Raw genomic sequence first — 17,609 nt, forward strand, 5'->3', positions numbered from 1 at the left:
TTAAGTAACTTCATTTTTATGATAAACTAGTATGATGGATGAATTAGAATGATGATTTGAGCACTAAGCCTTAGTGTTCAACTAAATGTTTATGACTAGTTTTACTTAAAACGAGGTACCGAAGGACACTTGAGAAGGTACCTAGCCAATTTGATATCAAAGGACTTTTGAGAAGGTATCTGGCCAATTTGATACCGAAGGAAATATGAGAAGGTATCTTAGAAGCTCGATACTGAAGGATAAATTTGAGAAGGTATCTGAGCAAAAGTACCTAAGGATACTGAAGGACAATGAGAAGGTATCCTAGTCAGGTACATAAGATACGACGGTACTCAGTTATAACCACGTACACGTAGATAATACGACGTCGAGGGATTGAGCAAAAGAGTTTTCCCCGACTAAGATTGATGTTGAGGGTTAGAACTATTAGTTCACTCTCAACTAAGGATAAAGGTAGTCATATATTTAGGCTAAAATGATAGTTTGAAATTTCTAATGCTTGTAAATGTTTATCAACGCATGATGTTTACTGATGTATGAGTTTTCCAAGTATGTTTTCCATGTCTAACGCATGCTAGTGGTTTTACAAGCTAGTTCAATATGTTTTAAGACAACTTATTTCACAAAATATGAAGCATGCGTTAGGGTTAAAGCTAAGGTTGAATGAAGCTTGATGTACTATGTTTTAAAAACCTAAGGTTGCCAAAGTACATGTGTTGGTATTTCTAAACATAATGAGTAGGGATATTGGTAGGGAAGATATCTGAATAAATGTACCCAAGGTGGTGACGGTACATAGCAAACTCTATGTGTATGTAGGCGGTCTGAATGAGAGGCCGAAGTATGGGTCTCTTGGCCGATAATAGACGTCGGGAGCTAGAACGGTGTATGCTCGTTCTCAACTAGGATGTAATGATGATTATTGATGTATAAGAGTTGTTATCAACGTTTATGTCTTAAGGATGTTGCTTGAGATGCCATTAGTATATTTAAAGTGATCGACGTAGGGATCTCTTCTAGCCATAGTTTAATGTGCACAGGTCGAGGTAGAGGTCTCATCTGGCCATAGTTTGACGTTGGGAATTAGAGCAGTGAATGTTCGTGCTCAACTAAGATTCAAGTTCCAGATACAGTGGTTTTAAAGGTTTTTATGTACACGTTTGCTTGGTATACTCTAGTTTTAGTATTATGTTTGCAGGCTTAAGGTTTTAAGCATGAGATTTTTTTTTTGTTAAGTCACCCACTGGGCTTCTAGCTCACGTTTTCGAATGTTTTTCTTTTTTAGTTAGCGGTCAATCTCCAAAAGACTATTCTGCTGCTACTCTGCCACTCAAGACACAGGTTGAAGCAAGCGTAATTGAAGGCCTGTATTAGTTAGTACACATGCGTCTGTCTAGTGACTAGTATTCTTGATGGGGGCTCACTAGGTTGTGTTATCCATGTAAGAACAATGCTGCGAAACCTTGTAATGTAAATGTGTTAAGCTTTGTGTTATTATGTATGTATTCAGGGTTTGAATATTATTTTAAGGTAAAATAGGCAGTAAGTGCCAGTAGAAGGGTTGGTAACTGCTGTAGTCACCATTCCATCCAGGTTAGGAGGGTAATGGGGTGTGACAGTTCTACAAACCATTATTCAAAGTTTTTTTTGGTAAGGTGCAATATTTTTATTTTAATAAGTTTATATATTTTTATAGTGGGTTATCATAAGGGAGAATTACATGTGATTAACATTATGCTACATATGTTAGGGATAAGTATTAAAAATAACTCTAATAAATATAACAAACTTCAATGTCGTCTGCTTTACTGCTGGTTGGTATGTCTTCTTTGGTTTTTATCTACTCCTTTAAAAATAATTACCTTGCAATTTTATTACTACTTTGGTAGTGTTTTTTGGAGGATGAACAATTTTATTGAGGTGATTTTAAATGGAATCAAACAAAAATAGCTACCAAATCAACAACGAAAATGTCAAAATTAATTTATGTGGAAAGAAACTTTGAAGATAAAATACAACATCTAAAATGACATGAAAAATCTTCCTAACATGTGTATGTTCATCCTAAATTATTTTAAATATGCATATAAATGTAGATCACTTCCTATATTTTGCAAGAAGCAAATTAAAATAAACCAACCTATTGTTCCTGGGAAAAAATTGTAAACAACTCACACTTTGTTCTAAAAGAAGTATAAATTTTCTAACCAAATTTATCCAAATTTAATCGCTTACAATGGTTGAAGTTTGAAAAAGAATTCAACGTGAGTCTTCGTATGCTTCGTTATTATCGTTGTCGTTAAAGAAAATCTTGAACATTTTAACAAAAACCAAATAATATTTCTTATGCATATCAAATTATGATAATTATTTTAAAAATATAGTTCAGAATGTTCAACTATGATATTTAAAATATTACATCATAATCTCAAATTATTTATGTTTAAACATATAAAAAAGTCATTAATAAAAAAAAATTACATAGTAAAAATAATGTTTTTTTCATACTTTTAGTAAAGATAATCCAACTCAAATTTTTAAAAATAAAAAATTATCTTTAATTCACGTTCAAAGAAAATTTTAACGAAATCTAAAAATAGGTATTTAAATATGTTCTTAATAGAAAAAATAAATATTTTTAAATGTAAAATTTATATTTAAATCCTTTTTCATTTTGTCAAAATTTTAAAATTATTAATAGTTTTTAATGTAAAATTAAGAATATGTTCCTAATGGAAAAAAATAGTGATATTACTTTATTTTGTGGAGAAAAAAAAAAGCTAAAACAAATTAAAGAAAGAATTTATAGTTAAGAGTGGTATTGGATTTAAACTAAAACGTTTTATTTTATAATGGATTAATTGGAAAATTTATTTTATAGTGCATTAATTGGAGACTTAATTTTATAATGGATTAATTGGAGAATTTATTTTATAGTCGATTAATTGGACGTTTTATTTATGAAATCAAACAAAAATGTAAAATGTCCATAATTTTGTATTTATTTATTTATTTATTTTTTGTTTACAATGGCTATTATTTCTGAGAAAACTCAACAATTAAGTCATTCAAAGGTTATGAATATATATATTTATTATTATTTGGAATGATGTATTGATTGTTGAATATTGAATGTTTGAATGTTAATGTTAATGTTATTGTTTGTAATATTATGTTGTTGTTGTTGTTATGTTTACTGTTTATCTAGTCAATTATTTTAGATTATTCACCTTAATATTGTAAATTTTATGATGATTAAAAAACAAAGATTCGTGTCAATATAAAAGAATATTTATCATTGATTTATAGTCAAATGATGATGCATGTCTTTAGTAACAATACTTATCATGATTTTGTACCTACTTTTTATTATTATTTTGTTTGAAGGTAGATATTATTTAAAAAAAAAAACATTCCTTTATTTTTACATATTTAAAAAAATAGTAATAACACATTAATATAGTTGGCTTAATATATACTCACATATATTATGATAAATATCAGATTGCATTGGCCAAACTACGATGGACGTTGCGAAATTTTTATGTTATATGCATGGAAACATTGTTAATGGGCCAAACAGGATAGAATATGATAGGCAACCATCTCTTCATATAAACATGCATCATCAAGTTGACTTCAACACATAATCGATGAATTATGTGATGCATTATCCATAAATAGAGATGATGGGGTAGAGGTAATATTTAGATATGGTAGTTATGTAGCAGGATCTACTTTCTATATTCCCATCTCATTATGAAGTGAGACTGATGTACGGTTTCATGATGAGCAATGCTCCATACCTTCCAAATAGATTTGAACTGTATATATCCCAACCCAGTGTCCCAAGTTCAGCCTCAACCAGAGAAAAAGTTGAAACTACTATTGAGTTGGAAAGTCATGATGTGAAGGATGAGCATTGTGATCCAACTATTGCCACAAACGACGAAGAAGTTGAAATAGACGATGATGATATCGATCTAGATCAACTACCTAGTCAATTTTATGGCGTTCATGAAGTCCCCGAAATGTTTACTGAGATACACCTGAACGAGATGACCATTGAACCCGATTCGACAACGGGGAAAGACAATAATATGGGGTCTGATTTATAAAGTCCCCGAAACATTTAATAATTTTCATTGTATTTATTGATCGTAATACATTGATTTTTGATTTTTACTAAATATTTAAGTTAAATTTAATATTATTTTTATGGGATCATATGGACGGGGATGTTACCACAGGGCCATCCAATGACTCGGTTTTGTACTTACAGTGCAACCATAGATCCGAGGCTGTTTGGGAAGACGAGCATATCGATGCAATGTATTGTCGGCGAAGAGAGGCTGTTATTCGAAGGCACGAGAACTTAGACCCTCGTATATTAAACTATCTACGAGCTGCAGGATTCTACGAAATCTCTTGTATAAAATTTATACAAATAGACTGACATCTGATAACGGCATTAGTGGAACGATGGTGGCAAGAGACATACATTTTCCACATGTTGCATGGAGAATGTACAATTACACTTCAAGATGTAGTTATCCAATTTGGACTCCCGATTAATGAAAGACCATTGATCGGGTCTCTAAATTATAACTGGGAACAACTTTGTGCCTTTCTTTTAGGCGTAACCACGAATGACGCCGTTCTTAAGGGAGGTCTTCTAAGCCTGCCATGGTTAGCTGATCAATTTAACAACTTCGCTCATCTGGTAGACCATGCAGATGAAGAGGACTTGCAACGATATGCTCGAGCATATATTCTCACGTTGATTGGAGGATTGGTATTTTTCGACAAATCCAATAGCAGAGTGCACCTGATGTATCTTCCTCTCTTGGTAGATTTTGATGTTGTTGGGACTTATAGTTAGGTGTTGGATGTCTTGCATTGTTATTTAGGCAACTATGCAAGGGTGCAGTTATAGATGGAAAAGACATTCAGACCCACTTCTATTGCTACAAATTTGGGCATGGGATCGATTCCCTCTTCTAGCGCATCGACGACTCCATAGATACGAGAACAACTTAGGTGACAGACCACTTGTAGTAAGGTAAACATATTTACCTCATTATTGTTGTGTTCATTATGAAATACTAATAGCTAAAATTCAACTTGCGATTGTTGTAGATAGAATGACAACTATTCTATAATTAGAGCATCGACGCATGTTCTAGTACAGTATAAGCACGTACTAGATACACATGTGGCTAACCATGTAATATTTTATTCATTCATATATCATATATTCATAATGTTTCAATCTTCGAGTTAATTCATATTTTGATACTTATGCATGCAAATTATTTAGGAGCCATATAATCATCTTATCCAACTATTGCAGTCATACTGTCTCGATGGTAATGAGATATGGACATCCAGATGTCCACTCATATGCTTCTTCATTGTGGAGTGACATCACCCAGATCGTGTGATGCATCAATTTGAGATGTTACAACAAATTCCTCAACCTTGCAACACAGACGCCCGACTTCATTCACACGATCTAAGGGACAGGCATGAGTGAGACTGGATTGCATATTTGGCTCCTCAAATTTCAATCTGGGAAAATCAACAGAGTTTAGTTGTTAATGGACCTCCTATTAACAACAGTGTAGGTATCGAGCCTGGATATATTGAATGGTATTCTATTGTGAGTAGGTGGTACATAACTAAAGTAGGAGCATCTTATCACTTGTTGGTATGAGTTTATTGTTTACTAGGATTGTTTGATTTTATTTCTTCATTGCACACCAAAATAAATTTTAAAGTCATTAACTTGTTATTCAATTCTTTTTCAGGTCAAGATTCCAAATTTGCCATTATCTGCTCAAAGAGCCTTGCGTAGACTCACCTCTATATATCGAGTGCGATATTTCGATTGTGATGTTCCAATGGAAGAACAAGGTGATCCAGAAAGACATGAGGATATTCCTATTCGACCTAATGTTCGGAATGAATATCCAACAACACCACTTGATCATTTTACACATACTTCCATGATGTCCTCTCCCTCAACATTTTATTTTTTCCCAAGAACCCTCAGTACACTAAGTATGGAAGAAGGACAAACTTCATATGTCCTTCCAAATGTCCATGACCAGTATGTGACATATCGACAACGTAGTGGGGGTATACACTTTGCAGAGGAAAGTCAACCATCAAGTGTAAGAGGGCGTGGCGATCGTGGACACTATATGACTCAACATGATCGATCTAGGTGTAATAGAGGATCTTCTTACAGTCGTGAATAAAGAACATTGTACATATGATTAAATTTATTAATGAAATCCAATTATGAAAATGTACTTGCAGTCTACAATACGTCCTAAAGAACTTTGAATATTATTTACAATAGTTAAAGTTAATATCTATATTTTTGCATAAGTTTCTAACAACTTTAAACAAAAACAATAATTTGAAATTAAAAATTAATATTGAGTATATCAAATCAATCATAGAAATTTCTTAATCTCAAAACAATATTATTGTTTATACTGTTAAAAACTAGTAATATTACTATCAAAATAAAAAAAGAGATTAGTGAAATAGTTAATTTTAGGTAACAATGATTTAGAATTAAACAAATGAAATATTATTAACTGTAAAAAAATATAAGTAATGAAAGAGTTGGGTTTCAGGTTGTTAAAAGAATAAAAAAAATAAAAGCAATAATATTTTATTATTTTATTAATTAAAGAGTTAGGTTTCGGATTATTTTATTTTTTTAGTTTTAAAGAGACGCATCCTTTTTTTTTTTAATGAATGCGTCTCTCATTCGGGAAAAAAAATAAAATATTGGTGAATGCGTCTCGAGAGACGCATTCAGATGGGACAAAAAAAGAATTCCTTTCTCTTAAATAAGTTAAAAAATCCTTCTTTTCCCTAATTAAGTTTCAAAACCTCCCCACAAATCTAAATAACCCTTAATCTTGCACTTCGATAATTTACTTTTTTTAGTTCACAACATTTGAAGGTGAGTAGAGTTATATTTAATGACAATTTTTTAGGACAACCTCATCTCAATATATGTCAATTTTAAGTAGGATTTAGTTGAAGATGGCGATTATATTTTTTTTAATCTCGGATATATTTGTCTTTCCCTAACTCTAAATTTTATGTCAAAGCGAGTATAGATTGACATGTTGATGTACTAGCAACTGCCAAATTAAGAGTTCTATAGTTCAAAATTTTCCTATTCTTATTGTATATAAAAAAAACTCTGAATTTTATTATTTCATAATTAAAACTATCTTTATATTTATAGTATTTTACATTTTAACTTATATCTGAATAGAACAATATCTACATTAAAAAAAAAAAAAGAATTAAAATAGGAATTGTGACAATGTTAGAAAATTTTAGGAGATTCAATTTGGATTCCTCATTCCCCATTAATTATGGAAATGAAATAAGTAATGAAGTATCTAGGTTAAGTTTCAATTTGTTTGGCATCAAATAAAGATTCATTGTTATCTAGGTCATCTTTGATTTTTAATTAATTAGTCAACATAGCCTTCCTTTTCCCTAAAAAAAAAACACATTTAGTTGTAATTTAGTATTAAAAACCTGCAATATTTTTTATAAAAAAAAACATATAATAATTTATATCACCAAACTTTTCCATCACTAATAGTGTTCCAAGAAGAAAAAGATAAGTTATAACCTTGGAGAACACACATTTTACTAATTTAAAAACAAATAAAATAGCTTCAACATATGTCTTCTCCTTGATCTCTCCAATAACCCCAACACCAACCCAAACTACAAAATTGATTTATTAAAAAAAAAAAAAATTACTCCTCACCAATGATTATCAATTATTTGGACATAAGTTTAAATTCTCTTATTAAATAATAAAAGAAGAAATTAACCAAACCAATTTATACTCCAGAAATTTAGAGTTGATAGTGAACTAATAATTGTATATCAATTTAAATTAAACTTTGATGAATGAATCAATTTTAACCCATATGAAAGGATTAAATTGGAAATGCAATCTCATTTTGTTTTAAATAAGGAAAAAATAATTTTTTGGTCCATAAATTTTGAGTCGAGTTTTCATTGATCCATAAGTTTCAAAACGTTACATTTCTAGTTTAAGTTTTTTTGTTTAATTTCTGTTTACTCCATAGATTTCAAATTGTTATAATTTTATCATTGAGATTTGAGTTTTGTTTTAATTTGGTTTCTAGCTTTCAAGGATTTATATTTTTAACTTTGATTTTTTTACTAAATATCCACTTCAATTTTTCGCTTTAGTACTGTCTTTTAATTAATTAAAAATAATTAAAAAATCAAAATTAATTAAGTTTAGTTTTTTTTTCGTCACTACTAACATTATTTTTAATTAATTAATAGACATCAACGTCAAAGACTAAAATTGAATATATAGTAAAAAAAAAAAAAGGTTAGAAGTGTAAATCTTGAAACATATGGACGAAATTGAAATAAAACTCAAATTTTAAAAATAAAATTATAACATTTTGAAACTTGGAGATTAAATCGAAATCAAACTCAAAATTTAAAGACTAAAGGTATAAAATTTTAAAACCGAAAGAATTAAATGGAAACTAGATTAAAAAACCTAAAGAACAAACTGATGTTTTTTCCCTTTTAAATGCATATGTAAGATAAATTTTTCCATGTAGTTGAATATATGACCAAAATAACTTACTAGATCCAACCAATGAACTATGGTTATTTTTAGTTCAAAAACAAATTAAAGCATTAGAATTTCTGACATCTTGATTAATAACATCCTATTGTTTTTTTAATATAATAATTAATTATGAAAATTTGAACTTCCGACCTAAAAAAAATAAATATCAATTACACATTTTAAAGAACTATACACAAATGATTTATAACGTAAGAAATTGAATTAGTAACTCCAATATATCTCATATACATTCACTAGGGCACGAAGCTCGTGCATAGTTTTTGTAAACCAATTGTTCAAATTAAAAAAAAAAAAAAAGGAAAAAGAAAAAAGAAAAAAACGTCTAATATTCCCTCTACATGAATTTAAGCCATTTCAGTTTCTTTAAATTTTGTCCTTATGTGTATGCTTTAATTAAAATCTTCATATCATGTGTCATCTTAACGTCTTCAACAAAACCAATTAAATTAAAATTAAAAATTATTATAATAATAATAATAATCACTACACGATATTCATCAAACAAAACATTTTTTTTAGCTTTTTGATTTTGCGTTATTGCTTTTCTTTCTAATTCAAACAAACTTATGAATTCTACACGCCACCCACTTTTTTTTCCTTTCAAATGTACACAAAACAAACTAACATTTTTTAGATTTTTTTCCACTCTTTTTGTTTTTGGATGAATTTAAAGACAACTAATACATAATATAAAAAAAAAAAAATTATTCAATGTCGTCACCTTTTATCTGTAGTATAAAACCGTCAGTTACGTGCGTTATGTGCGTTGTTCTAGCTTAACTTAACATAACTAACTATAGCTAGAGACCACTGGCTGCGATTAGCTTTGTCAAGCCGAAGGTTATAGCCATAGCCAACCAACCTCCAACCAACACTCTAGTCGCCGATTTGATTGGTGATGCTTTTCCAAGGACGGCACCTAACCACCCGAACACGACGAGAGCTAACGTCACCGCCGCTACGACCACCGCGAGCCTTACTTTATATTCTCTTATAAAGGAAGCTGCCAACAATGGGACAATTGCTCCTAAAGAGAATGCCAAGGCAGAGGCTGCAGCTGCTTGGAGTGGATTTGGTAGTTTTTCTTCATCTTTGCTGATCTCTTGCCCTTGTACTACTACTCCTTCCATATTACTACTTCTTTGTAATTTCTCTCTTTTTATTTGAGCCATTTCAATGTCTAGTTGAGAGTAAACAGACACAAACTCGCCGATCGCCATACTACACGCCCCGGCGACTAGCCCGGCGAAACCGGTGAGGATCATGGCTTTGATGTCTTGCTTCACAGCTCCAACTCCCATCATAAGCGACGCGGTTGAGACGAGACCGTCGTTGGCGCCAAGTACCGCGGCGCGTAGCCATTGTGCACGTTTCGAGTAGTCGAATTCCTTTGTTTGGATCTCTAAAGTAGATTGTTGCTCCAAATTACTTAGGTTTAGTTTGTTGGGATTCATTTTTGGGAAGGAAAAAAAGAAAAGAAAAGAAAAGAATTGAGGTTTGGTTTGAAGAAGAAGGATGAAAGAGATGATGATGATGAGAGAAGAGGAATTGTGGAGGACACACGCCTTGAAGAAGGGTATTTATGGAGGAAAAACCAAAAGCTTTATTTGGCTATCTTTGAGGATCAAACAACAAAGTGGAGTTCACACACAGGTGCCACTTAAAAATTAATAACAAAAAAAAAAAGAAAAGAAATAAACTTTTTTATTTTTATTTTTAATTCTCTTTTAAAAGTAGACATATACACCCCATGGAAGAGGAGGAGTTTTTTTTTCCCTTCCTAAGATGGTTCAATAATGAAAATGTTGATTCTTGCATATCATTTGTATATCCATGAGCAAATATTTCAAATAGTGGTCAAAGTTTATCTAAAGCATAAAGGATTGATGGATGCTCCTAGGATTGACCTTAAATGGAGTAACATTAATTCGACAGAGTGAGAATCGAATTATTGACTTTTTGAGATAATAATCAATACTATTAATAATATATATAGATTAGTATATCTCGTTGTTAATTAGTTTTAATACAGAACATCGTGTTTATCTAATTTACACTCTAAAAGAGTCCTTATGATTTGACGAAAGTTGAAATTTAATCTCTAGTCCGAACCAATGCTTAGTTTGCCTTTCTGAACAAGGGGTAATGGCAATTGGAATGATATTAACTCCCATTTATTTATTATCTCTGTTACGCCCATCAACAAAACTGCTCTTCCATATAGATCATCGTGGCATGAACTCAGAATTTCTTCGATTCCGCCCCTCTTCCTTCCCCCAACCCAACTAAGGGGAAGCACCTACTCTTAGAACAAAAAAAGAAATCGTGGTCGAGAAGGTTATAGTAGCAAAAGCCATTGGAATTTTTATTTTATACATTGGAAAAATACGTTTTGTCTACACCCTCACACCCCTACTAGGTTAAAACACCATTTTCCCACTATCGGTCCTTTCTACGTCTATTTTAGGTCTAACTCAAGAAATTGTGTAATCTAATTGAATGAAATTTTTCATAGATCTAGCCCATTTTTTTTTCTCGAGTTAAGCAAAAGAGCTGACGTTGGCTCACGTTGCCACACAATCTAACGACAGCGAAAAATTCCATTATGGTCCAATTCTGACCGGTAATAGATACCGGGCTATAAGGTTTATAACTAGAGTTTAGTCCCTTATGGTTTAATAAAGTTATCAAAATAGTTCCCAGTAATTTTATCAAAACATTGAAACCATTTATAAGGTTTCATTAAACCATAAGGATTTAATTATAACTTTTAAAACCATAGGGACTAAATATCCAATTTAACATTATTCTTATTTATTTATTTGGGATTTAACATAGGATGATAGGTTCTAAATCTCGAAACTTATGATTGAGGATGTACACTTTATGTCAATTGAATTTAATTTTCAAAATGGAACTTTAGATTAGCCTAGATCCCATTTGATAACCATTTTATTTTTTGGTTTTTGTTTGTGAAAATTAATCCTATAAACACTACTTCCACTTTCAAATTTCTTCTTTTATTGTCTATTTTTTCCTCATGGTTTAAAAAACCAAGCAAAATTTTGAAAACTAAAAAAAATAACTTTTAAAAATTTGTTTTTGTTTTTGGAATTTGCTAAGATTTAAACCATTGTACTTAAGAAATATGCAAATCATTGTAAGAAATGGGAAGAAAATAAGCTTGATTCTTAAAAACTAAAGGTAAAAAATGAAAGGATTACCAAACGATTTTGTAACATTTTCACAGTGAGAACTACACCATAGCTTTGGTAAATGCTTAGAAATTTGATTAATAAATTGTTTATGATTATAGAAAGGGGAAAAGTTATTCAAAAGTTGTTCAAAAGTGACGCTTAGGAAAATTAATTAAAAAAATGAGAAAGAAAACTTCTAAACAAAGAGTGGAATGATGCAAATTCTGTCCACCTTTGAAGAAATGTAAAAGCTCAAACATTGAGCTGATGGATCAAACATGGTGGCCTATACAACACAATTAAAAGCTTCCTCCATTATTATATTATATCATCCTTTATTTTTAACACAGTTCAACGTATCAATTCGAGTATAACTTAGCAGCAATTGAAATATATTATCTAAAATTAAAAAAAAATCAAGCATAGTTGATAAAGACTCTAGATTATCTTAAAGGTCGATGATTTGACAAATTTTAATTTATAGGATCATACTTTTCAAATTCTTTGACTCAAATGTAAAATTTGAAACTCACTTGTAAAATCAAATATATACGATGGAATAAGAATTTAGAATAATTGGAAAACTCAAAATTAAAAAAGAAAAAAAAAAGCCTTATAAAAGGAACCATTAAGAAAAGGATTTGAAAAGCTTTAAAAACACAAAAGTGAGGTTTAATTAGTATGAATTTTGTTACATTAATCCCACTTTTGGATTATCTTTTAATCTGCCGTCGGTGACTTTTATAAATGAATTAATAGCTTTTCTGTATATGTCTAAATATAAAAAGGAAAAAATAAATAAAGGGGCTTTCGGTTATATTTGAAAAGGATCCTAAGAAAAGCAAAAGCAAAATAAAGGGGAAAATATAAAAGTAGTGTGAAGGACTAAATTATTCCATTTTCTGATCGTTTTCGACCGTAAAATCTATTTTGAGTTAAATTAGTTATTATATTAAGGATTCGACGACACAATTTTCGTGTAAATTGACTAGTTATGTTCTCGAAAAAATTATTTGATGAGACCGTCACAGTATAACTATTTATAACATCATTAAAATAATGGTTATGTGGAAACCGATATTTGACTAAATAGTTTTTTGTATATTAACACTGAATTTATATAGAAATTTATAGAAATGACGATAACCTAATTATAGCCTAAATACATAAATTAAGGCCTAAATATCTCAATACCCTCTCTCAAACTCAAAGTGATTGAAACAACTCGAGTTTGTAAATTGATAAACTAAAACAACTAGATGATAGAAACTAAAGAAGCAATTCTGAATCAAAACACGGTTGATCTGGGTGGGAAGCAGAAACCCATGAAGAATTGGAATATAGAGAACTTCTAGACTGGAAACAAGAATCGCCAGAACTTCTAGGTTGGAAATGGAGACCTTCATAAAGATCTAAAACAAAACCCACGAACTTCTAAGCTGAAAACAGAGATCTATGAAAATATCCAAAGATAAAACGAAACATAGACTTTGGAAAATCTGAAAACTGAACAAAGACTGAAATCGATAAAAGAATCAACTAAGAACCAAATTGAACCAAACTCGGCTGACTAAATTAAACTAGCTAAGCTGACTAAATGAAATCAAACCAAGTTGATTGAATCAATCGGTCCATCTAAATCGATTGGAGTAGGGGTGAGCATCGAATTGGGATGTTTTGCGGTAGATCTGGGCGAGCATCGAGTTCTTCACAGTGGGGGAATTTTGGACTGGATCGAGTCCTAGACCGGATTAAGACTTGGATCAAGTTCAATTGAGGATCGAGTTGTGGACCGGATCGAGTTCTAGACCAGATCGAGTTATGGATCGAATCGAGTTCTTCACGGTGGGGATTGAGGATCGATGACTTGAGGATTGAGGCAGATTTATAGATTTGACCAATCTGTGTGGCTGGAACAGTTGGAGGTTCATGTCTAGAGTATCTGAACAATAAAATTGGAGCGAATCAGAGATGGATTAGTGTGTAAATCTGCTTTCGTCAATCGATCATCGACAGAGGTAGAGATCGAACAATGACGACTGAAAAATAGCAAATTTTAGAGATTGAACCTTGATACCATGTGGAAACCGATATTTGATCGAATAATTTCTTGTATATTAACACTGAATTTACATAAGAAATTTATAGAAAAGACAATAATCTAATTATAGCCTAAATACATAAATTAAGGTCTATTAAGACTTTTTTTGGGATAAGAGATTAAATCTCCCATCTCTAAAACTGGAGCACATACTAATAATATTAAGTTAATCTCACATTAGTATAATAGTTGGAAGTTTCGATAACTTTGTAAAGTTATAACATTTCTCATATTTTGCATGTGCTTTTTATAATAGGGAAATTTAATTTTGAGTGTTTTGCTGGTTGATTTTTTTTATCGGTTGGCTTATGAATTAAACAAAATCTTCCAAAATTTTGAGATGGTTTCAATTATGCATCTAGATTTTTTTAAAAGTATAGGTCTCGTTTGATAACCATTTTTTTTTTAATTTTTAAAATCTAATACTATTTTCTTATTAATTTTTAAAATCTAATACTATTTTCTTACATTTTTTTTATCATTATTTGTATCTTTCTTAAGTATAATGATTGAATTCTTAGCTAAATTTCAAAAACAAAAACAAGTTTTTAAAAGTTATTTTTTTTTTTTTTAAATTTTTAAGATTTGGCTTAATTTTTTAAACCATTGGTTAAAAGAAGATAACAAATAAAGAGGTGAAAATAATGTTATGGGCTTAATTTTTAAAAATAAAAAATAAAAAGCCAAATGTTACAACTTTAATTTTTCTTTCTTGAACATTTAAACTATTAAACAAATATTGCGCATTATAATAAAGGAAGGAAATTTTCCTGGCAATTTGATATTTGTTTACAAATGTATAGGATATTAAGAAAACGTCTTTTAAACAATTTGAATAAATCAATTTTTACATATCAATTAACATATTAATTTAAGTGAATGATGTCGTGTTTTCCAATTTTCAAACAGGGTCTCTTCAATTTCCAACTTATTTTAATAATCAAAATTACTATGATTGTTTTTAAAACTAAAAAAATGAAGGGTTGGTTTGATAACCATTTTGTTTTTGAAAATTAATTCTATAGATACTATTTTCATCTCCAAATTTCTTCTTTTGTTATTTACTTTTCTCCAACGATTTAAAAAACAAATTTGGAGGTGAAAATAATATCTATATGCTTAATTTTTAAGAACAAAAACAAAAAACAAAATAGTTACCAAACGGGACTGAAGCTTTTCAAAATCTAAGAACATACATAAGTGAAACTTTACTCTAAAGTTTAAGGATATATATTTGTTGGATTAGAATATATGATTTATGTCTTTTAGGGTTGCATTCTTTCAATTTCATAAGTTGTATTCTTTCATGAATGGATGCATCTTTTCATAAATAACCAACTTAAAAATATGACACAACTATTCAAATGACCATGAATTAGTCTATAAATATGCATTTTCTTCAAATTGATTATTTTCCCTTTTCCCATCTACACGTTTTTCCCATAATTTTTTTTCCAATTTTAAAATTCACCGAAGTTCAGTATAATCCACACAATAGAGGTTGTTGATCTTGTGAAAAGTAATCTATTTTATCTTGTAAAACAATTACTCTTTAAACTCAGATACTAAGGTGAGTAAAATTGTCATAAGAAGACAACGTAAATTCGTTGGGTTTAGAGGTTCTCTTCTATACGAAGTTTAGTAATTTTCTGATTTTATATGCTCAGGTTTCCATACATAATCTTAAGATAATTTTAGTGTTTTTATTCCTATAACACTATTTTGTATAATTTAACGAATTTAGTAAAATTAATAGTAAAGTTGACTATACAAAGGGACAAGAAATTCCCTAAGATTTTGATGTTAAATCATCACAATATTGATAGAGATGACTTAGATAAATTGAAAGATTGTTTTTTTCTCCTCTCTTTTTTTGATTGATTGATTGGTTCTGATTCCATATTTTGATTTCAAATGCTTGTAATGGAAGGTGGCCATGAAAACAGTAAATATCCAACAAAGAAGGTATAAAGAGAGCAATTATTTGATATTGGTAGAATATATTATCATTTTTTTCCAATATAAACTTTTTTTTATATATTTTTTTTAAAAATGTTCTCAATGTTTTAATGAGTTAGTTTATACTTATATTTGACATATTTTTAATGTAATTGAAAAGATAAAAAAATCTTTTGATTAAACTCAAAAGTAATAGCTACATTTTTGTTTTTTTGTTTTTTTAAAAAATTACTAATCTATAACCTCTTCACTTCAATCTAGTGAAAAATATATACCCCTTAATTATCAAATTTGAAATTTAGCTTAACAAGGGCAAACTTTTCTGCATTTTATGAAATATTTGCAAATATGTAATGTATAGACATAGAACTATAACATTGAAAAAAAATATTAATCGGTATTATAGTTTAAAAAAACCTTATTAAGTAATGATAACAATCCTTCTCTTTTATCATTTTGAAGCAACAGTTTATTTTCGTAATTGATAATTATACTAAAATATTGGTTAAAGGTTAAATCTATCACGGAAAGTCATTTGACATAACCATTTTTACATAATTAATTGACGTCCAACCTAAATGCCTGTGTTAAGTACTAAATCATAACGTTTTTTCATCTTTATTTATATTTGTGAGTGTTTGGGTCAGCTTACACGTACTTTGAATATCATAGGACAATCTACTGATCTTACAACATTTGGGTGTCAAGGACAAACTCATAAGATATTAAATCTTAGGTAGATGTCTACCATAGATTAAACTCATGATCTCTCAACCCGTTATTAAGGGAATGTTCCCTTATTTATCACCCGAGTCAACCAGTGATGATATTTTTCGTCTTTAGTTATGAATATGTTTTAAAAAAAAACACACAAAATTAGTTTGTTATAATTGGTGAAATTTGTATTGAGATGCTGAAATTACATGCCCTCTCACCATTGTCATATTTTAGGGGACCAAAACCCAACACTAAGACAGTATTTATAAGATAAAGCACCAAAAAGAATATGCTTGATTTGTGAAGTAGTTTTCATTGCCCAACTTTTGCTTTCACTAAAATACCCATTATTAAAAATTTTGTTTGCAAAAATGGGTTTTTTTTTTTTTTTTATTTTTTATTTTTTATTTTTTATATTTACATATTGAAATATTTGGGTCCACAAGTTTGGATTATTTCTCCAAGTTGTTTGGTTTTATGGGTTTTGTTTAATAGTATAAAGAATATTTTTATATCATTTCAAAGAAAATACAAAAGAAAAGAATACTGGAATGCTGAGAAGGATGACACCAAATTTTTATAGAGAGTGAGTTAAGAGAGTGGAGATTAACAAGGATAACATATTAAATTATTCAAGAGTGTGCAATCCACGTGACTGCCACCAACTATGCCATTATCTAATTCAACTAAATCCAACTTTTTTTTTTTCTTTTGCCAATCTTATCTTTATCTTAAATTCATTCTTATTTTTAGCTAAATTACGATACTAATTTACTATTACAAATGTAAAAAAGAAAGTAATGTAACTTGTAATTATCATTTAGTTCTTTGTTATCACTATTGACAAAAAAAATATATATATATTATTTGATTGTAAAGTTTAACTTACTAATATGCCAATGCAAATGACAAGTATTAACAAGTAACTTATTTTTGTAATTAT

At 29.7% G+C, this 17,609-nt stretch overlaps 1 protein-coding gene across 1 annotated transcript; it reads right to left on the reverse strand.

The window, feature by feature from the left end:
- Positions 1 to 9,185: 9,185 nt before the first annotated feature.
- LOC120075970 (vacuolar iron transporter homolog 4-like) lies at positions 9,186 to 10,481 on the reverse strand. The gene has a single exon (XM_039029733.2). The coding sequence runs from the start codon at positions 10,144 to 10,146 to the stop codon at positions 9,493 to 9,495; it is 654 nt and encodes a 217-aa protein (XP_038885661.1). The 5' UTR covers positions 10,147 to 10,481; the 3' UTR covers positions 9,186 to 9,492.
- Positions 10,482 to 17,609: the final 7,128 nt, after the last annotated feature.

This window comes from Benincasa hispida, chromosome 4, assembly GCF_027475165.1.
Source record: "Benincasa hispida cultivar pf3 chromosome 4, pf3_genome.v1.1, whole genome shotgun sequence".
NCBI lineage: Eukaryota > Viridiplantae > Streptophyta > Magnoliopsida > Cucurbitales > Cucurbitaceae > Benincasa > Benincasa hispida.

Excerpts from the sequence above, each read along its gene's own strand:
- LOC120075970 (XM_039029733.2), bottom strand. The coding sequence starts at position 10,146 with ATGAATCCCAACAAACTAAACCTAAGTAATTTGGAGCAACAATCTACT.